This window comes from Mercenaria mercenaria, chromosome 17, assembly GCF_021730395.1.
Source record: "Mercenaria mercenaria strain notata chromosome 17, MADL_Memer_1, whole genome shotgun sequence".
NCBI lineage: Eukaryota > Metazoa > Mollusca > Bivalvia > Venerida > Veneridae > Mercenaria > Mercenaria mercenaria.
The window spans coordinates 60,239,600-60,262,549 of NC_069377.1; the positions used below are offsets into that span (position 1 = coordinate 60,239,600).

Consider the following 22,950-nt stretch of genomic DNA (forward strand, 5'->3'; position numbering starts at 1 on the left):
AAACCAAATTAAAACAAAACAAAATCTAACTAACTATGCAAATATACGCCATCTTTAAGGAGAAAAATTCATTTGTATTTAAACTAGATTTCTAAATTGACATTTTAACTTTTATTGTTTTGCAAATATCTTAATAAATACAAAGAGCATAGCTACTGGTCTATACTGTAACACCCCTATCACTTAAAAGTGTGCACTGATTGGTCAGTTTCAACATATTGATATCAAATCAGGATTTTACAAGTAAACAAAAGAATAGTAGAACGAAAGAAAACTTACTGCTTGGTTAAAAAGGTTCAGTTAAAGTTGTACTTAAGCAACGCACGATTTTTTAATGATTATATTTCGGAATTTCCGTAGTCTGTAAATATGTACAAATTAAAGTTTTTCTGGTGCTACATATCTATGATATTAGCAGGTGTTTAACATGTCTGCTCGGAGGAACAATATGAATCCACATATGTGGAAGAAAGACTGTTGGAGAAAATGACCGAGATGGATATAAAGATGCAGACAGCGTTAGGAAAATTAGATAAATTGGAAGAAAATAAAAACCGACAAAAGGGCGGCGTTTCAAGGTAAGCAAATTTACATTTCTTATATTATGCAAAATGATGACTTGCTTGTAGAATTAGACATGTGACGGGTTGAAAAGTTCCAGGTTGCCTAGTCTGAACTAAGATAGACTAAGGGGAATACAAGATGCAATATTTGTCCGCCTTGAGAAGACAAAGAATTATCTGATGAATAGCTTGATTTTGTAAAAATCTTTAATCTTAAAATAAAAAGAAATATCGTTTTTGTTTCATTTCTTTACAATGGATTTAAAACCACATTCTATTCATGTAATCCTGCAATTACGCAGAGTCACATTGTTATGTTGAGGAAGAAAAATACTTACACATGATAATTGATAGATTTGTTGACATTGTAAAAGGGTGTAACGAAATTTTGTTAGAAACTTAAACCACTATACTAACAGTATGGATAGTAAAGGCATATATACAGTTTATAGGTGGTACGGTTTTCTGTTGATAACACGCTTGACTGTCATTCCAGAGGTCCAGAGGTCCGGGATTCAAGTCCTAGTCCAGGCACTAAAAATGTACACAAGAAAAAATTTCAAAAATTGTAGAAGAGAAGAACATAGGAATGTTTGTGAGAAAAATATGTTACAAAGATGGAAAAAAAGACAAATCCCTACGATTTCAATAACTCTTATTGGTCAATTATGGATGTGCTTATCTTTGGGATATTTGGCTATGATAAAAGAGAACGTGTTTAAAGCCGACCGTATAGTATAATTCGGAATTATTTGTCGTGCAAACATTTAATGTATGAATAAAAAACATTGGCTAGAGAGATTTCAAACAAAATACAACATTCAATGATAGCTAAAACTGAATCAATTTATTTTCTTCTTTTCTTTTTTCTTTTTTTTTCTTTTCATGTCACAGCGTATAACAGTATATATATATTTGCCCTGTAATATCGGACCGATAAGCTAATGCGACTTCTACTTGGATTTAAGAATATTTTTAATTAAAATCGGGAACAGTATTTTTATCGGAAGACTAAATGTAATTTAACGAATACGAGCCTTTTTGGTTGCTATGTCAATAATAAAGGTCGATAGTTGAAAATTTATAACGATTTTCTTAGGACCTGATATTTTTGTAGTTAAATAGAAAAAAGTGGAAGTTACTGTAAGAATTATTAAGATAGAATGTTACTCCTTGTGCACCTATACGGGCATATTGGGCCAAATAGCAAAGCATCCAAGAATAGTAAACGCAATTCACGGGTTTGTCAACGCGTCAGTGTGGTTTTATACGTTTAAACACACAAGAAATTACAATTGAACCCTTACATTTATTGAAATTAACCAAACGTATATGTACACTGTTTTTTTTTCTCTATTTTCTTTTATTACCTAGGCCTAATCTGTCGTTCCATGTTTATTGAGAAATATTTGTTTGTAGAATTTAAACAACTTTAGAAAGATGATTCGCAAACTGCGACCTTTTATCCCTTTTTAGATATGTTTGCTTCCTTGTTTCTTTTAACTATTATTTTCTTTACAAGACGATGATTACTATCAAGCATTAATATGAACTGAGAAGAATGTCGAAATATGCGATAGGTATTTACAATTTTTATCGCTGCTTCGATCATCTAACTATCACGAGAGTAGCACTGTTTCGTTAAAAACGCAGTCTCATCAATTATTATCAGAGGTTACCATGTGGTTTGAATGTATTTCGTCCAAAAGCACACATCTCATTGTAAGCGTCTTATACTGTAGGCTACACGAGTTAAACCACTACTTCCTCACCCGCAGCTCGAAATGACAACAGCAATGTTTATGAAAAATACTGAAAGCGTTATGAAAGATATCTTCAGTTTATCATATCAGTATAAGTTACAACATACAAAATAGTGACATTTAAACATGCAACCATCGCAAAAGCATGCAATTCACTGAAATCTGCTGTCTAAAATACTTTGAGAGGTATCGGCAAATATATATATGTCAGTTTGTTGACATCTAGAACACGGGCGTTCCTGGTGAAAGACTTAGAGGACGATGGATTGGAGATGATTTTTCGCGCCACGTCTGGTAATGGACAAAGCGCCTATGACGCATGGACAACAGGTGCTTATTTTGTATACTTCATTTTCACAAATAACTACTAAAAGAGTCAATTTTTCTACTGAAACCAACGTCTTATAGGTAATTCCGTTTGCTTGTGTTCAAATCATCTCCTCTCGCCATCTGGATCATTTGGCAAAGTGTGATGCCATACTTGGTACCACCAGACAAAGAACGAGTTATTTGCCATTTCAAACTTATTGCGTGATGCAATTCAGCAGGGCATTACAAATATCTCATAATAATTTGGTATATAATAGATTCTGCAACAGCAAATGCACGAGTTCAGTTTATCTCAGCTAAGCTAAACCACTAGGGTTGACTCTAGTGCGTACTATTTATACCTTCGTCATAGAAGAGCTGAATTTTATTAACTCTGCTTTGAGGCAGGGTTGACTTGTTCCCGGTCTGTAATTGTCGTACACTTATTGCCATTGCCATGGCTGTGATTGGTCAGTTGCTTTATAGGTTGGAGTTATTATATAAGCGCTACAGCCTACCCTACTGTAAAGATTTTAATTATTTGAATTTGATGTATGACACATATCCATTAGTGTTTACCCTACTTTTTCAAACAGTCTTATGCATGCAGGACTTTTTCATTTTTTCTAAAACTTATTAGATCTATTCCTGTCAGGAAGAGTGAAGCAGTGAATGCTGATCTACTTATACCCGTAGATAGAGATCTTCATCATTAAAAAACCAAGACCGGTCGCTATCCTCCTTGATGACGAAGATTTCACTTCATAGACTGTTCTATACAGTGAATGTAGCTGATGACTTTAAGAAAGCAATAAATACTGATGCATCGATTCGCTTATTCAGTTACCTTGATCAAGTTCATAAAACTCTTCTTTTCATTTACTAGGTGTAGGTACTTGTGTTGAGAAACCTGTATCAATGGCAAGGTCATATGCGGACCACTACAGAAACAGTAGAATCGCTAACTGGGCCAATATCGGTATGAAATATGTCAAATATGCCTACTATGATAGCACGCAGGAAGTTACCTACGTTATATTCAACGCAAGCGGAAGTGACATGAACTCCTGGTTTGACAAGACTCGTGTTATTTCATCCAGCTACTCGGACCTTACTGCGGCCAATGACTTCAACCACTTTTCAATCCTAGGGGATTTCAGGCCAGGATCACTTGAACGACGTTTTCTCATTATAAACAAATATTATGGCGGCTGTGATAAAGACTATGGACACCTTGTAGTTTCGGAAAATGAACCACCTATCATTATGCAACTGGGACAAACATCCAACATACCCACAGTTTCTTTAATCCAAGATCAACTCAGTGGACTACTGGAACAAAAGACGAGCTGATTTTATGGCAATATCCATAAAAACTAATTAGACACTTAAAGTCATACATAATAGGAAATCTATAAATTAATATGCAATCTTTATTTTACATTTAATATTACTGTGAAATCGTTGATAATTGTGGGGGACTACTTTTCGTGGTCGAGTATATTAACGATGAACAAGTATAATTCCCATTCATTTTTTTTTATTTAAAATCATCTTAAATCAACGGATTCATATCCGAACGAAATGGCAGTTTTCACTATAACCATGAAATTTCATGCTCAAGAAAGTTAATGATTTCACAGCAGTCGACTAACCATCATCGTAAAAAGAATATATTTTCTATCTAACTGTTCAGGTCATTTAACATACACACTGAACCGAAACCGAACCAAAAAAGCCATGTCTCTACACATTTTTAACCAGAAGTTCGTCAATATTCGGTGTAAATGTTTAAGCTCTACTCGTTTACGAAACGAATAAGAAACAGTATCAATTCGAACTCGGTTTCGGTTCGGTGAATATGTGAAATTGTCCTTAAGTTAGATTAAATCATATTCACTAAAAAAGATTTATTTTCATTATGTCGCCAAATATAAAAAAACAATACATAGATACACATATCTCCTCGTATCATAATCTTCTAACAAACGTTTTTCAATACTCACGGTGATACATCGTACAGCGGATATAGCTAGTTATTGAGCTGTAAATAATGGCGTGTTTTGAAAATCTGCATTACCACTGGTAAGATTTAACATTATTTCAACACATTTAAAATAAGAAAAAAAGAATATTATAATGCGAATTTCTATATGTAATTCCCCAAAAATACATCCATATTGCTGGCAACATGCACAGTGGAGTTTATATATAGGCTGATGTTCCGTTTGCTCACTGTTGAATCTTTACCTTTGTGCATATTTTAGTAAAGTAGATCGGTAAATGACGATTAATCGAAATTCTGAATCGGCAATTCTCTTTTATTTTCTATTCAATATTCTTACGAAAAATCCTGGATATTTGACTATAACAGTTTTTTTTTTTTGTATCACCCAAATGAATTTTGACACGAGTGTACGGAGTATAGACATTTGCAGTACGGGGTATAGACCGTTTTCAGAAATATCCTGTACGGTGTATAGACGAAGAAAGTCGAGATTTACTGAGGGTTTCATTCAATATGATTACTTAAAGTTACCGCTGTTAACACAATATTTAACCATACACTTTCTTGATGTTTTACAGGATTTTGTCGTCACTTTTAGACAATTAATTGCAGCTCATGTGGTCGGTTAAAGTAGGACAGGTGTTATGTTTCTGATAAGTGTGTCAGCTTAAAACAATATCTAAACCAAACTTGTTAAATGAATAAGCAATACCGATAAATACAGAGATCACGTTGATTGCCCAATCAATCTTAGAATCTAAAATTTCATAGGTTTTGCAAGAGATCATGGCCAGTATATTTCCATTTTATCTTTTAAGAATGTACAAATGTGGAGCCAAAACATGAAGCTTAAAAAAGATGATGGAACATTATTTTATGAAACCTCATTTCATTACTAAGTATTATTGATATGCTTATTCTTCTTTTTTCATTAATAGTCATGTTTGTGTATCTGCATAAAATTGTGATACATTAAACAATGAATTGTCAAAAGATGCATGCTGTAAACATTTAGGGGTCTTTCTGATAAAAGTACTTACTTATAATTTTTTGTACTTACATTCATATCTTTTCTGGCACTGCATTCATTTTGAAAAATAGATCGTATGAAAATAAAAATGTTTTAGATATCAAATCAATTTTGTTTTTGAATTATGCATTTACAATTGTCCTTGATTTGCACTGTGTGGACATGTTAACATGCAAATATGTGCACTTGTTGTCCAATTATGGCTCTTCAGATTGTGCATTACATTTCACATTGCATGTTAATCAGCTTGTGAAGATACCCACTTGAAGTTTTGTTTTTGCGAATAGTTATGACCCTTGAGTTAGTATTTTTGATTATTTCTAAAATCTAGTTTAAATTCCTAACAACATTCTTTTGAAGAAAATATTCCAATTCATCAATGTCTACATAGAATAAGAAGCTATTATGTTGCTGGAAAGAATCCTATTTATTCTAATTAAATCTTGCACAATGACTAAGGCTAAATATATTACAGACTATCACTCTCATCTAACTCATACATTTTAGAAATTGCAAAACAGCTTTATTCCATGAAAATATTTAAACACATAACTTGGGGTGATGAATATGCTTTGTACCATAGAACTTCCACAATGCCATAGGCAATAGAAATACATGTACTTACTAAACTGTAATCAAAATGTTTTATTATCATGTAATAAAGTAGCCTGAAACTCTTGACAAGAATGACAACTCATCAAATTCCTGAGTTTTCAAGTAAACTTGCCATTAGGTAAAACACATTCTTTAAATTATATTCACTCTATATTGTTTCAAGGGAAATTAATACATTTGAAAACACTCTTCTATCCCACTTCTAAGGAAACATCTGAATATTTTTCACCAGAAAAGACAAGGATGATAAAATAATAAAAGTTTATTTCAGCAACTGCAAAATTAGAAAATTTAATCACATATTAGTAACAAATCACAGCAGTGTAACTTTTTCATTGTAATTATGATAAGAAGTGCATCTCTTTCAGAATTTGTCTGCTATGATTTTTTTTTTCAATAAGATAACTTAAATAATTCTTGCCAAAATCTAACCTAATTATAAGTTAAACCATAACCAATGAAAAAAATAGAACAATTCAATTTCTAATTTAAATTCCATTTTTAATGTATCAAATTTGTAAGAACGTTTTAGCCTAAAGCAAACATAAAAGAAACAACTGAAAATATAAGTATGTACTATAATTATGGTACAATTTTTGCAACTTCGAGTAAGAATAAACATTCCCATCCGTTACAGATACGTACTTCTAATCTATACTCCGCACAGATAAAAACTATCCCCCTTACAGTATACAGGCAAGAGGAACTATACCCTGTACAGTCTATGCGTGTAGTTCATGGTGAATTTCTCTGCGAGGTGAACACGGAATGCTCCAGTATTTGGCATGGATTGATTTAAGGTTACAATGAACAAATTGTACGATTCACATTTTTGATAACTGACGCAATTACGTTTCTAAAAGAAAGAAACTTTGCAGGTTTGCTCAAATCAGCGGTGAGCACCCGAACTTTACACAATTAATTTCGTCTTTTTGGCTATGAAAATGTGCTTTAAATGTTCCAAATGTATTGTCTGTACACCCTAGCTATTTGCAGAAGTAAAAATGTAAACGGCCTTTATCAAAAAAAGCATTTAATACGGATTTAAAATTTAAATACCTCGATCTTCTTGTTTATTTTGGCTCACTGGACCAGCTATATCCGCTGTACGATGTATCACCGTGATACTTGTATTTTTCCATTTCATATAACAATTGAGAACGCATGACCTAAATAAATTTAATACTTGCAATTAGGGTACTAGTGTTCATTATCATTTGAAATACAAAAATCTGGTGCGTGTTTAGAATGGCTTCATTTGGTTTATTAGTAATGATTGTAAATAGACGATAGTCCCATTGCTGAACGATTTTTTCAAACATTCGTTGAATAAGATAAAACTTCATTATTCATCTACATATTAACCATTACTTCAGCTATTGAGTGTTATCATCAAAAACATGTATACAAAAGTATTTTCAAGACTGAACACTTTGAAATATCATATATTGTACAAACCGCCTTGGTAGTCTAGTGACTGAACGCTCGCTTCAAGTTAGGAGGTAAAAGGTTGCTGTCTAACCGCGCCATACCAAAGACAAAAGATGGTACTTGCAGCTTCCCCGCTTGGCGTTCAGCATTATGAGGATAGTACCATGACTGACCAACTGGATGTAAGTATAATGTGACTGCGTGGGGTATCATTCTCGTGTCTGCGGTATGATATTGCAGTGAGGCAGCACTATAATACACGTTGACAACTTAAAAAAGGTTGAAAAAGACGCTAACCACACGTACACACATACAGACGAACTCGTAATATAAAATGAAAGAATGTTGATTAAGGTTAAGCTCATAAATAGAGAATAATACTTGAGTTCTTTCATATTGAATTTATTGAACGATTTGAATAAAATTATGAAATACTAGGTTCTGCCAAGAATTTTATCAATTTTTATTTAAAGAGTTTAATAAACTTAATGTGGAAAGACACAAATGTAATAGGCCTACATTTTTCAAAGCATGTAAGCTTTCCTGCTGAAATATCAAAATTGCATTTTTCTTTCCCTATTGTAGACCAATTCAGTCAAACTCACACCTCCTATACTTAAAACGACGTCAACGTCAAAGCTTTTATTACATTAGTGTAATACCAAAAGAACTTTATTTCACTCCCATGACGTCAACTTATGACAAAAAATGAACAAAAAATTAAACATGTTTATCATATCTAAAATGTTATTGACATATAATGTATTTGAATCCGGAAAAAAACTACAGGGAGTGCGTCACACATCCGGATAGTTTAAAGGTTGCATACGACACTAAATAATGCCATCAAAAAGGTTTGATTTTAAATACTCACTCACTTAGAATATATAGTTTATTTAAAGATTTTAGGAATTGTGCAATCGCGATTCCTCGTCCACAAGCATGTCATAGAATATAACATAAAATACAAGGATAAATTTTAGACAAGGAATGCCGCGTTTCAAGCACGCAGTCTCCCAAAATCGCAACTCCAAGCATGCAGACGTGCACACCACACACACACACACACGCGCGCGCGCACACACACACAAAAACACACGTGCGCGTGCACACATCAAAAGCAAACATACGAGGACAAAACGAACAAATAAAGGAACACAGTGGGGCACTGGGAAACTTGAACCGGTCTGTAGTGCTAACTCTTACCCCAGCACGTTCCAAAGTCACGGGATAGTGTAGATAAATGCAATCCCCGCTAGGTGAATACTTAACACAGTCAGTTAAATTTAATAAGGGTACATCCGGTCATAACAACCAGAGGATAGAATTACGCTATGTAAGAGAACGGACCCCCAGCATGTCACAGAATATGCCGTTAAAGATCATTTTTGAAGCCAACTGGTGAAGAGAATTTACCTCTACGCAATTTCCATAGAGTAGTAGCCAACAAATCCAAATAAATTTGAAGCCAAAAGTGGGTCACTGTCGCAGCCAATGAGACCATAAACGACAGAGACCCGAGACGTGGTTGATGGCAAAATACCGAAGATATTGCAAGGGCGCCCTAAAAAGGGCGGTTGTACCCGCATGTCGCTGGCTGCTGCAGTCGCTGGTCCCTCGTCGTTGAGTTGATGTGCCGGTTCCCCTGACAGACAGATATAATTATGACCGTCCATTCTCTATGCCTTCTCGAGATGTGCACCCACCGCCGTGTCGGAGAAGAATCCCTAATATTCCAAGGAAACATGAAAAATTAATTAATATGGTAGAATGTATTGTAATCACACACATGTTGCTAAATATCATTAAGATATGAAGTATAATCATGTTAAATATATGAGAGTTGTTTTATTTTCGGACGAAAACTGATATATTCCTGACTTGACTTTGTGAAATTAACTGCCAGATTATTTTATATTTGAAATTCGTATATTGTAATTGTTATTCTATTGCATGCAAAATATACGATACAATATCTAGAGCTAAACTTCCACCAGCCCCGTCCCCTACCTCTAAAGGTGATTCACAAGGAATATTCGCTAACTCGCTATTTAAATATCTTAGAAATCGAAGGTGGAAAAGTCCTATTGAGTTTCCCAAATGTACTAGTAACCAGATAAATTCCGACTGACAATCTGTATTCCTGTAGCATATCTTGGGTAAATGCTGCCTTGTTTTTGTCGTCATCTCTGCATTAATCATAATCAATGACATGATATTTTGTCTGAACACATACGGCTTTATTTCTGTTTATGACGTTTCAAAAGTTGTTTAAGCATGAATGTGCGGCGGTTGCTTGCGAAGGATCTGGTTCTCTAGTAGTTGTTCCCTTTCTCATTTCTCGAGGTATTCCACCCGTCCTACAAGTTGTTGTATCAGCTTTTCTGTGGACACCAAGCGTTTTTGTAGGTTGACATCACCGCCAGGTAGTTGAGTCTGATCTAAGATTTCTTGTGGGACATCGTAGCCATCGTTCAGAGCCGCAGAAACTATGCCAATATAGCACAAAACCTATAATTATGTTAACTTCCATCATCAAAACAGATGTGCTTTCTTTCGGGTTATTAGAACTCTTTTTTACAAGATAAGAGTAGCATGTTCTCTTTCGTGTCAATTGTCACTTGATCAACTTCTAAAGTTTCCATGTGAGCGTTTTAAATTATAAGCTGTTTTAATTATATCAAGGTAGATAATAGACTCTCTCACCCTTATTAAATTTCACGAATGGAAGGTTCCTTTGACTACTCCGAACTCTAAGTCAATGGAGAGAGCAGCGTTCCGGAATGTCAAGAACGTAAATAGAACCTGGTGCAGAAAGCAGTCAATAGATACTAGTATTACGACAATGAACTGCAATTACACAAGTTAACTGCCACATGGACATAAAACGATTTTACGAAGTAGCTGTGTTATAAACAGAATATGAAATCATATTACTTAGATACAGTTCATCACATACAAAGTTAAACGAGTACAAGCATCAGAAGCTAGATACACCTGCAACAACTATGGTCAAACAGCCCGCTTTAAGATCGTTTAACTGGCAATCCCTTGAACATCGCCGTGTAATCTGCAAAATGTAGGACAATAAACGTTTTTTTTTGTATTTTAACGTGTGTAGAAGCCAACGGGATTGTTGGTGGCCGAGACCAAAGATAATATTACTTTGACAACTCCTAGCATTCAGTTAAACACCAAGACGAGTGATTACAATTCTATATATCGATGAAACTATGTATTTAATCAAATACGAAATAACATTCTTTTATTCAGCTACATTTCATGAATTTTATGCATAATCATGTCGGTATTGTCAAGCAAACACGTCCGTTTACAACACACTCTGGGTCATGTGAAAGACTGACTGTCTTACTGACTGATTGACTGACTGACTAATTTGATTTGATTTCATCTGATTTTATTTGACTGGCTGGCTGGCTGACTGGCTGACTGACTGGTTCTTTTGTTCGTTCGTTCGTTCGTACGTTCATTCATTCTACTCTTGCATTTCGAATGCCCGTTTAAAAAAACCAGCGAGATTATCACCAAAATGTTCAACAGCCTCCTCACAAAGGTGTGTAGATCTACCAACACTATGATGCACTTTGTGTGTATACATAGGCATATATTTATAGTTGCAACAGGTAACCTAAATGTATAGAATCAATAGTTGTTAAATGTATGTCCGTTAGTGCACGCGTCCAATTTGGCAGTGCCAAGCAAAAATCAATCGTTTTTTAATATTTGGCAAAAATGTTGGCCTCTGTGAGATGTAGTGTCGCACGCAAACACCGCGGTTCCTATCTCAAAGAGCGGAGATGAGGTGTTCAAGGGACATGCCGGATCCTTTCCGTGTAGTAACTGTTGTGACACACATAGAGAAATATGTGTTTAAAAGTCAAAAATGGTTGACTTATTAAGAGGCTTGTTTCATGCCAGACAGATCCCCCATCGCCTTGGCTGAAGGTTTCACTTAATAGCCTCTGTCCCGTACTGGCTAGTTTGCTAACGAATATAAGTCCCATCTCGTGTGGATGTGACACGGATGTACTACTGTAAAATCGTTTAATTTCGTGGGCATGAAATTTCGTGGTTTTGATCAAAATGGCAATTTCGTGGGGATATGAATTCGTTGATTTCAACTTTTGAGCATAAACCGAATGCAAATTTTACTTGTCCGTTGGGATTAAATTTCGTGGATTGACTCAAAGATGAAATCCACGAAAATTAGTCCCCCACGAATATTAATGATTTCACAATATCAAAGAACTGATGTAAAAATGGCGTTCCGGAATCGCAGATAAACGACGTTTTGCTTAGTGCCATAACGACATTTGGCACATAAATATTCGGCGAGATGCCACAACGACATTTGTCCGGGCGACCTTTTGCGGGTTATCGTTTGTCGATTCGACGTTCGGTGGGGTGACGTTCAGCGGGATGCTACATACGTTTTTATGCAGATGTCTCGTATTCTATACTCCGGACAGGCTAATGTTTCCCTTGACGATTTGAAAGGAGGCAATTAGTCCTCCGCTATTTTTGGCTTGGAGCTACGGCTCCAAGCCTATGTATTGTTTTTGTTTGTTTTTTTGGTACCCAAATGTGTGCTAGTATGATACAAAAAGCCGAGAAGCTGCCGCAAACCGAGATCAATATGTTACGAATTCAGTGTTTGGTTGCAGGAACAAGTGACCTGTGACGTAAGCTGCGCAATGCTGAATTATTGGAAGTTTTCCGATTGCAGTTGCTCTTTTGTTTATCTATTATTAAAATGGGGGTGTACAGCAATATGAACAAAACTATAACACGTAGCTACGGCTCCAAGCCTATGTATTGTTTTCGGGGGTTTTTTGGTACCCAAGTGTGTGTTAGTATGATACGAAAAGCCGGGAAGCTGCCGCAAACCGAGATCAATATGTTACGAATTCAGTGATTGGTTGCAGGAACAAGTGACCTGTGACGTAAGCTGCGCAATGCGGAAATATTGGAAGTTTCCTGATTGCAGTTGCTCTTTTGTTTGTCTATTATTAAAATGGGGGTGTACAGCAATATGAATATAACTATAAAACGTAAGTCTGTACAGTTCGTTTTCGTAAATATCATGTTTGTAAACATTAAAGATTGCGTTTTGTAACCTAAACTCAGGGTTCCATATTTTAGTGTGTCTTGTATAGGAAAAACCTGAACTCAAGCTAAAACAAAAACATAATCAAAAAGTAGAAAGGTCATTTTGTAAGTAGAGAAATTTTGGGTTGAAAACGTGTAAACACGTATGACCTTGTAATCAAACTGTACGATAAACTGACAACTTCTCATTTTTTACGTTTACATTATTCATGATTGAGTTTACATTTATCCATTGTAGTAATTGTTAAAAAGATTTAACGGGCAGTTGTGAAATTTGTTAGAGAACACCCCCCTGAAAGGATGTACTAGAGTCTTAACATTTTAAATGGAGGTTGGACACCAGTAGTTCAAAACCCAAAACGCCAAGAATTGTTCAATACCTTGCCTCTAAAGTTAAGACTGGCGTTCCCATAGGAACAGCAGTAGAAAATCGCAATCATATTTTGCATAGAATCTTACGTAATGACCCCTACCCCCACTTGTCCAGTTATGTAGACTATGCCAAAACCAGCCAAGCCTTTCCTTTTTAAAAGAAGTTGCCAGTAAATTGCATCTAGGAGAACAAGCCATTACTCGTATAGCTTTAGGTTAACTTGCCGCAGTCACAAAACTGAAAATTGTTTTGAAAAATGGCATTTGAACCAAAATAAAACAAAACAAAACCAAACTAACTATGCAAGTATAAGTCGTCTTTAAGGAGAAATTCATTTGTACTAAAACAAGATATCTAAATTGACATTTTAACTTTCATTGTTTTGCAAATATCTTAATAAATACAAAGAGCATAGCTACTGATCTATACTGTTTAAGTAACACCCCTATCACTTAAAAGTCTGCACTGATTGGTCAGTTTCAACATGTTGATTTCGAAATCGACATCAAAGTAAACAAATACGAAAAGGATATTAGAACGAAAGAAAACTTACTGCACTGATTGGCTAAAAAGGTTCAGTTAAAGTAGTACTTAAGCAACGCACGATTCTTTTATGATTATCCTTCGGAGTTTCCGTAGTCTGTAAATATGTACAAATTAGAGTTTTTCTGGTGCTACATATCTATGATATTAGCAGGTGTTAAACATGTCTGCTCGGAAGAACCATATGTATCCAGATATATGGAAGAAAGACTGTTGGAGAAAATGACCGAGATAGATATTAAGATGCAGATAGCGTTAGGAAAATTAGATAAAATGGAAGAAACTAAAAACCGACAAAGGGGCGGCGTTTCAAGGTAGGCAAATTTACATTTCTTATATTATGTAAAGGAGACTTACTTATGGAATTAGACATATATGACGGGTTGAAAAGTTACAGCTTGCCTACTAAGACAGACCGAGGATATAAGTGATGCATTATTCTTCCGTCTTGAAAAGAAAAGAATATATTATCTGATGAATAGTTCGATTTTTTAAAATTCTTTAATTTTAGAATAAAAAGATGAAGAAGAGAATAACATCAAAAAATATACAATGTATAAGAAAATTTGTTTAAAAAAATGGGGAAAAGCTGATAAAACGAGAGGAAAAAATCCCTACGATTTCAATAACTCTTATTGGACAATAATGGTTTTGCTTAATTTTGGGATATTTGGCTATGATAAAAAGAACCTCCCTGAAGCTGACTTTATAATATAATTTGTAATTATTTATCGTGCAAATATTTATTCTATGAACAAAATGGCGTCGTTCCAAAAGACCGGCTATCGGGATAAAAATAACAAAACAAAACGTTCAATGATAGGTCAAATAGTACTAAATAGGTAATCAAGCAGCACTTCCGGGCTAGTTGGATAATGGCGGAAAGAAAAAATCCTCAATTTTTTCCCAGTTAAAGTGGAATTTTCATGTTTTATGTAAGCCAGTTTCTGTTTTTATTTCATTTACTTATACATATACTTGACATTTTGATAGCATTTTCAAGGAGATTTTCTTATTACTCATGTGTTTATACCCACATTTTAGCTGTCAGTTTGGAAGATATTCCATAGTGTTGACCTGCCAGACAAAAAAAAACTCTCATAGAAGATATATGACCCCTACTTTTCTTGGTGTTTTTTTTTTTGTGGTTTATAGGTCCTTTAAGAACATAAGGCTAGTAACTCGTTTTAAAACGGGCCTGACTATGTGTTACAGCTCTCAGAAGATTGTTAATTTTATATAGAACATATAGCCAATTTATTTACTGCTTTACAGCCTGATAGATAAAACTCCTTTCCATATCGTTAAATATCAAAATTGAACCGATAACATTAGGCAAGTTTTCTTTGGACTGAAGAATATTATAAATTAAAATCAGGAACGGAAGGCTAAATAAAATCTAACGAATGCGAGTCTTTTTTGGTTGCTCTGTCTACAATAAGGATCAGTAGTTGAGGATTTATTATGCGATTTTCTTAGAACCTTACATTTTTGTAGTAAGCTACTGTAAAAATGCTAATTTAAAGATTGGATGTTATTTCTTTTTCGTTTATACGGGTATACACCACACTGGGACTTCCAGCACACACACACACCCCCTTTTTTTTTACAAGACGATGATTACTATCATGGAGAAGAATGTCGAGATATGCGAGGTGTATAATAATTGTTCTCCCTGCTTCGATCATATTTTAACTGTAACAAAGACTTGCATTGTTTCGTTAAACACTCTGTCCCTTCAATTATTATCATATAGAGTCTTTGTTAAGTAATCTATTCAACATACAAGTATAAAAGTTGCTCTAAGATGCAGCAAAAGAAAGCTCCGCGCCAAACAAAGCAGTGCACGTAGTACTGATAGAACAGGAGATGAAGCTCGAGCCTGATATGGATTTTCGAGACAGCGTATATCCCGTATCCTGTCATCAACAAGCTGTGTAACGATTTTATCTGGCCGACTACCCTTTACTTACATGCTATAATCTAATATTTTGTAAATTAACAAAGCGGCAGCCATTTTTCAAAACCAAAATTCATACCTGAAATGTACTAGCAGGATATGGAATGTATCCTGTCTCCACGTGACGTCTATTGACCAATAGAAATGCAAGAAACTTGTAGGAGGCAAGATAAATAACGATACTGGTGTATTTGTTGTAGACCATAGACAGACATGTTGGAGAAAAAACAAACATTGCCTTTGTAGTGTGAGCAGGATTTTATTATTGTATTTAGTGACCTAATTATTGACTGATCATGACCCATATGCGAAATTGACCTCTAAGTTTCGGTACTCGTACTGAGTTTCAAACTTAACTTAGATGTTATCAAGACCATTATTCCAATATTCTGATAAATGATAATTGTCTAATCAGGAATGTGGGCTCTAAATGATACTTTTACTTTCAAGTTAAATGAAGAGGAAGGATTAAGATGTACAATGAATGAAACACAACAAACATCATTTTATCCCACCTAGGAGCGTGAAACTCAAAGTTGAAAAGGAACGTGAAAATTATAACCCAAGTGTTATAAATATGTTGACGATTACGTTGGTGTATTTGCTTAGAAGGTATTTGCTGTTGTAGTTGTTTTCTTCACCCCCTCCTTAATAGGAAAGCTTCTGAATACGCAGCAATGAATATTGACTAAACAGTTCGCTACTATAAACACATTTACCACTATATACAGTCATATACTGATCAACGGGTATTTTGGAAGGACAAACAGTCAATGTTGTGCAATCAGAGAAGACGATTGTTCTGATATTGCTAAGGTCAGTCTGTTTGAAACCTACATTGAGGTAATAGAGCAAGGATACTTTGAAATGCAAATTACCTTGGTTCAAAGGCCAGTTTTTGCCTTATTGATAGGTGACATTTGTAAAAAGTTTTATAATTATGCATATCAAAATTTAAACACATAAATACTTTACTTTACTCAAAATATCAAAGTATAAAACGAAAAATATAAGACACTGTTTATGGATGTTTGTTCCAGACGTACGTACTGTGTAATAAGTTTGGTGTTGATTATCTAAAAAGGAATGAAAATAGCCATACCTACATTAAGATGACAGAGCCTTGTACCTTTAAGGAGTTGCAGAGTGAGTTACAAACTTAATACATAGAAACAACGACATAGTAACAACACTATACACAACATACAACAATCCTTAACAAATGCACAACAATCCTTAACAAATGCTTATACAGAAGCAGTAGTATAAAACTTAGTCATATTCCTACCAATAAAAGTAACACAATAAAGTGGGTTTAAAAATTAGCATAAATTAACTATACAAAGCAGTATCCGGAATTTCGGTTGGAATAAAAGGCCAAACCCCCTATCATGTGAAATAAATATGGCAAATAACCATGCCTACAAATAAATCAATATTTAAAATAAAATAAAATTAATCCACACGAAAAAGGTAACCCTCTTTCTGGCGCATTCATCAAACTGAACACGAAAGGAATTTTCCACGTGATCTTCGACACAAGTTGTTTTCTTTTCTGCTCTTTGATTTTTTTCCTCCTTCTTTTTTCTAGTGAAACTTATTTTTCTCGTTTGTGTTGTCAAATCTGATGTCATTATTATGAGCCAGATCAGACATTAAAAATAAAAAATTTGCAAATCGAAATGAAAAAAATCGTTTTCTACGACATACACTGCACTGGACTCACAAAAAAGACATCACGAATAAAAGGTTTGAATGTATTTCTTGTAAAAGCACGCATCTCATCATAAGAGTCTTATACCATAGGCCAGAAGAGTTAAAACCAGTACTTCCTCACCCGGAACTTGAAATGACAACAGCAATGTTTATAAAAAAAATACTGAAAGCGGTATGAAAGATATCTACAGTTTATCATATCAGTATCAGTTGCAAAATACAACATAGTGAAATTTGCAAGTACAACCATTGCAAAGGCATGAAATTTATCAATCTGCTGTCTAAAATACTCTAATATATCTATTTCAGTTTGTTGACATCTGGACCACAGGCGTTGCTGGTGAAAGACTTAGAAGACGATGGCTGGGAGATGATTTTTCGTGCCACATCTGGTAACGGACAAAACGCCTATGTGGCATGGACAACAGGTGTTTGTTTTATATACTTCTTTTACAGAACGTTACTACTGAGTTCATTTTTTCTACTGAAACCAACGTTTAATAACTAATTCCGTTATATTGTGTATTTTCCCTGTCATCTGGATCATTTGGCAGTGTGATGCATTACTTGGTACTAAAAGATAAAGAGCGGGTTATTTGCCATTTTATACTTAGTACGTATATAATAAATTCAGCAACAGCAAGTGCGTGAATTCAGTATAGCCAGCTCAAGCACTAGGGTTGACTCTAGTACCTACTAATTATACCATTTTATAGAAGAGCTGGATTCTGCTAACTCTGCGTTGATGGAGGATTGACTGTTCCCGGTCTGTAATGGTCGTACACGGTTGCCAATGCCGATGTTGTGATTGGTCAGTTGCTTTATAGATTTGAGCAATCATATAAGCGTGAGAGCCTACCCTACTGCAGAGATTTTTATGTATTTTAATTTGATGTATAACATATATCCATTAATGTTTACCCTACATTTTCATATAGTCTTATGCATGCAAGACATTGTCATTTCTTCTAATACTTATTCATGTCAGGAAGATTGAAGCAGTGAAGGCAGGTCTATTTATAGCGTTAGATAGATCTTCATCAAACCGGTGGCTATGCTCCTTTATGACGAAGATTTCACTAAGACTCTACTCTATAAATAATAAATATATTGTTCATTTACCATGATCAAGGTCATTGTTCACACTTAGAATTGGTAAGTCACACTTGACTGAGCAGCTGATCGCAAAAACTGTTGTCTTTACAAGCTGGCCAATCTTTTGATTCAGCGAAAACCATGGCCCCTAAGGGGTTTTGCTTATTTTCCCTATATGCCTATACAGAACTTTGAAAATCTTTTGTCTGAAACTGCTGGTCCGTTTTCAAAATAGTTTTACACAAATGTTTCTTGGGTGACCCGCTACCAAATTCCTTCAAACTCCGTGACCTTAGAAATAATAGAAAAAACCTCTGACGTTAAAATTATTCTTTCTAAATTGAGGCGAATCTCTGGCTGAATGCGCTCCGCAGACTACATATTACTAAACCCGAGGATGGAAAAGTGGCGTTGTTAAAACATGCCAAACAGCTCATTTGTCACAAAGGTTAACATACCTCGTTACCTTCAAATGCATGGTCAATATGTGAAAACAAACCTCATTGCGACCTTCTCATTGTGCGCAACAACTTCACGCATCGAATGCCCGGATGTCACACTCACGAAATTTAGGACAGGTACTACTAAATTACAGCCATGAATTACTTGATCAGTGACCACTAAGTTTGTTGTGTGCGAGGACGTAGACTGTTAGCGCATCAAATTACTACATTAGGATGTTAAACAGAAAAAATAAAGCGAATATATGTCAGTAAGGTAGGGGCCAGGACTCCAGTATCCGTTTTGAGTGCGAAATTTTAACTTTCCAAACAGATAATTAAGTGCCGGTCCATTGCACAACTAGGTCACAGGAGCTAAAGTCGATTTTTAACTGAAACCTTTACTCTTCTTATCTGATTTTGTATGTAGCATTACCTAGATGTCTTTTACCAAGTTTGTTCAAGTTATGCCCCTGGGGTGAAAAGAGGCCCTGTCCGGGGTCCCAAGTTTTAAATAGACTTATATAGGAAAAATCTTTAAAAATCTTCTTGTCTGAAAGTACAAGGCCTAGGCCTTTGATATTTGGTATGTAACATTTCCTAGTGGTCCTCTACCAAATTTGATACAATTATGATTCTTGGGTGAAAAGTGGCCCAACCCGGGTGTCACAAGTTTTAAATAGACTTATACAGGAAAAAAACTTCTTGTCTGAAAGTTCAAGGTCTAGGCCTTTGATATTTGGTATGTAGCATTGCCTAGTGGTCCTCTAACAAGACTGTTCAAATAATGCCCTTGGGTGAATAGAGGTCACGCCCGGGAGTCATTTGTTTTACATAAAGCAAAAAGCCTTCATAACTCGGCAATTCTCCAACTAATAGGGAGGTTGGACCTAAAGAGTAGATGACATTGAAGACAAAAGTCAAAGTCACTGTAAACTTTAGTACCAAAAAAGAGTATAACTCTGCAATGCTTATGACTAGGATCTTCACACTTAGTAGGGCGGTTGGTCCTGACCAGTAGATGACCCTGAAGGCAAAGGTCATGGTCAAGGTCACCATGACATTTAGTACCAAAATGCTTGATAACTCGGCAATGCTTGGGTCTAGGACCTTCAAACTTATTAGAGAGGTTGGACCTGACCAGTAGATGACCCTGCGGACAATGGTCAATGTCACCGTGATGTTTAATACCAAAACAACCTTACAACTCTGCAAATTTTGGGTCTAGGACTCTCAATCTTAGTAGAAAGGTTCTTCAAATGTGTCTGACATTCACTGACCTTAACCATGACCTACTGACAAACTTCCTGTATTTGAAGCTACAGCAATGGAATTTGGACCACTTGTACTCTTGTTTGCATGATAAGAAACAAATTCCAAAACTGTCCTTGGCCCGACCTGGATTTGAACCCGGGACCTTTAGTTCTCTACGCGGACACTACCACGTCGCCATAAAAGCTAGCTGATAGGCAAGGGAGTAGGAGTGCCGTATTATACCTCTACTTCTCATGGCCCTCTTGTTATCTACAGTACCTTAAAATCAGAGCAAAACTTATTTTGCCTTAAAGACAAATATATTGTAGTCATTGAAATGTCTTCATACTATGTGTCCTACATACCCTGGACTTTACTTTTTATGCCCCAACCACTCGTAATTAAGTTTGGTCTTCTCCTTGCGTCTAATCCTGGGATTCCACACACTGATGGCCAATATTTAAAACAGACATTGCAACAGAAATTTTACAAGATTATCATTATATAATTATACAGATGTGCATTAGAAGGAACTTTTGCTATGCTTTAACTTGTAAAACTCTTCTTTTTATTTACTAGGTGTTGGTACTTGTGTTGACAAACCGATATCAATGGCAAGGTCATATGCGAGCCACTACAGAAATGGCATAATCTCTAACTGGGCTAATATCGGTATAAAATATGTCAAATATGCCTACTATGATAGCACGCAGGAAGTTGCCTACGTCATATTCAACGCAATCGGAAGTGACATGAACTCCTGGTTTGACAAGACTCGTGTGATTTCATCTAGCTACTCGGATCTTACTGCCGTCAATAACTTCAACCACTTCTCGATCCTTGGGGATTTCAGGTCAGGATCACTTGAACGACGCTTTCTCATTAACAGAAGTTATGGCGGCTGTGATGGAGACTATGGGCACCTTGTAGTTTCGGAAAATGAGCCACCTAACGCATGTAATTGGGACAAACATCCAATATACCCACAGTTCCTTTATTCCAAGATCAACTCAGTGGACTACTGGGGCAGAAGAATGTTCGGACGTGCTGATTACATGGCAATATTCATAAAAACTAATTAAGCACTTCTTGAAAACGTCATACACAATAGGAAATTTTTATGCAGACTACAGTTATTTTCTTTGGTTTAACTTTTTTGTTACAGTGAAAATCGTTGATATTCGTAGGGGACTACTTTTCGTAGAAAAGAAATCAAATCCAAACGAACAAGTAAAATTCCCATTCATTTTATATTCAAATATTCAAAATTTTAAAAAAGACCCCCCACGCCCAATACCTACTTTTTCCCCACAAAACTTCATGACATCTTTTTATCATACGGAAATATGCACTATATAAAAGTTTTCAGGTGGAAAATTTGGGCCCTTTCCCTGAAAAAATGGTTTTCAAAACTTCACGAAAACTAATTCAGTCAATCTTTTTTCAGCATAGTTTTAAAAATAAGATGAATATTTCTTACTCGTAAAAACAAAATTGTTTTAAAAATTAACTAATACTTTGTTTTCTTAATATTGCTATATCAATTCAATAAAATTTTTAAGAATTAAAAAAATTTTTTGGGCCCTAATATATGCACTGTAATTTAAAACAAATACTTGTATATCTTTGTTTTGTCATCATATCATGTATAATTACCATCATGGAAATACAAAAGAATACAGTTATTTTGTGGCGCGTCTTTAAAAACAGCGAATTCATATCCCAACGAAATAGAAGTTCTCACCAAAACCATGAAATTTTCGTGCTCACAAAATTAAATGATTTCACAGTAATCGATTAACCATCTTCGTAGAAGTGACATAATTTTTCTTTCATTTCACAGCACTGAACTGAAACCGAACCGAAAAAGAATCCGACTATATGCTTCTACATATTTTCAACCAGAAAATCGGTCAATTTTCAGCGAAGATGTGAAAGCCTTAGCCTATAAAAGATTTAATTTCATTATGTCGTCAAATTTAAAAAAAGTACATAGATACATGTAAAATTCTCCTCGTATCATAATTTTCTAGCAAACGTTTTTCTTCCAATATATGTAACAATTGAGAATGCATGATCTAAATAAATTTAATATTTACAATTAAGTACTTGTATTCATTATCTTTTGAAATAAAAAGATGTGATACGTGCTTAGAATAGCTTCATTTGGTTTATTAGTGATGATTGTAAACTGACGAAAGTCCCATTCCTACGGAATCCTGTCGGGGCCATTTATAATGTCGCCGTCGCGTTTGCGGGGTCGACACACGACAACGCGAAGTGACATAGCGACATTACGAAGTGACACCCGACAATCGCAAACGACGGCGACAATCCCAAACGACAATGTCGCGGTATCCACTTTGAAATGTCGCCTTTCAAAAGCACGATATATCGCGATGTCACTTCGCGTTGTCGAGCGTCGTATCGCATTGTCGCTATGTCACTTCGTATTGTCGCGATGTCACTTCGCGTTGTCGTGTGTCGACCCTACAAACGCGACGGCGTCATTTTCAAACGACGCTCGACAACGCGAAGTGACATTTTCCAAATGTCGTATCGTATGTCGCGTGTCGCGGGTTTGGGTGAGGGTCGACGCGCCACAATTCCAAACGATACACGACACGCGAAGTGACACTCGACAATACGAAGCGATATTTTCATAATGTCGTATCGCATGTCGCCCGTCTACCGGTGAAAGGGTAAAATAAAAAGCTGTA

At 35.4% G+C, this 22,950-nt stretch overlaps 1 protein-coding gene across 2 annotated transcripts; it reads left to right on the plus strand.

Annotated features, from left to right (window-relative positions):
• Window positions 1–286: 286 nt before the first annotated feature.
• LOC123537224 (uncharacterized) lies at window positions 287–21,498 on the plus strand. Of its 2 annotated transcripts, none has more exons than XM_053528344.1 (3): window positions 287–578; window positions 17,751–17,869; window positions 20,810–21,498. In XM_053528344.1, the coding sequence occupies exons 1-3, from the start codon at window positions 487–489 to the stop codon at window positions 21,310–21,312; spliced, it is 714 nt and encodes a 237-aa protein (XP_053384319.1). In that variant the 5' UTR covers window positions 287–486; the 3' UTR covers window positions 21,313–21,498. The 2 variants fall into 2 exon arrangements, with proteins under 2 accessions (XP_053384319.1, XP_053384318.1); XM_053528343.1 differs by lacking the exon at window positions 287–578 and adding an exon at window positions 13,799–14,079.
• Window positions 21,499–22,950: the final 1,452 nt, after the last annotated feature.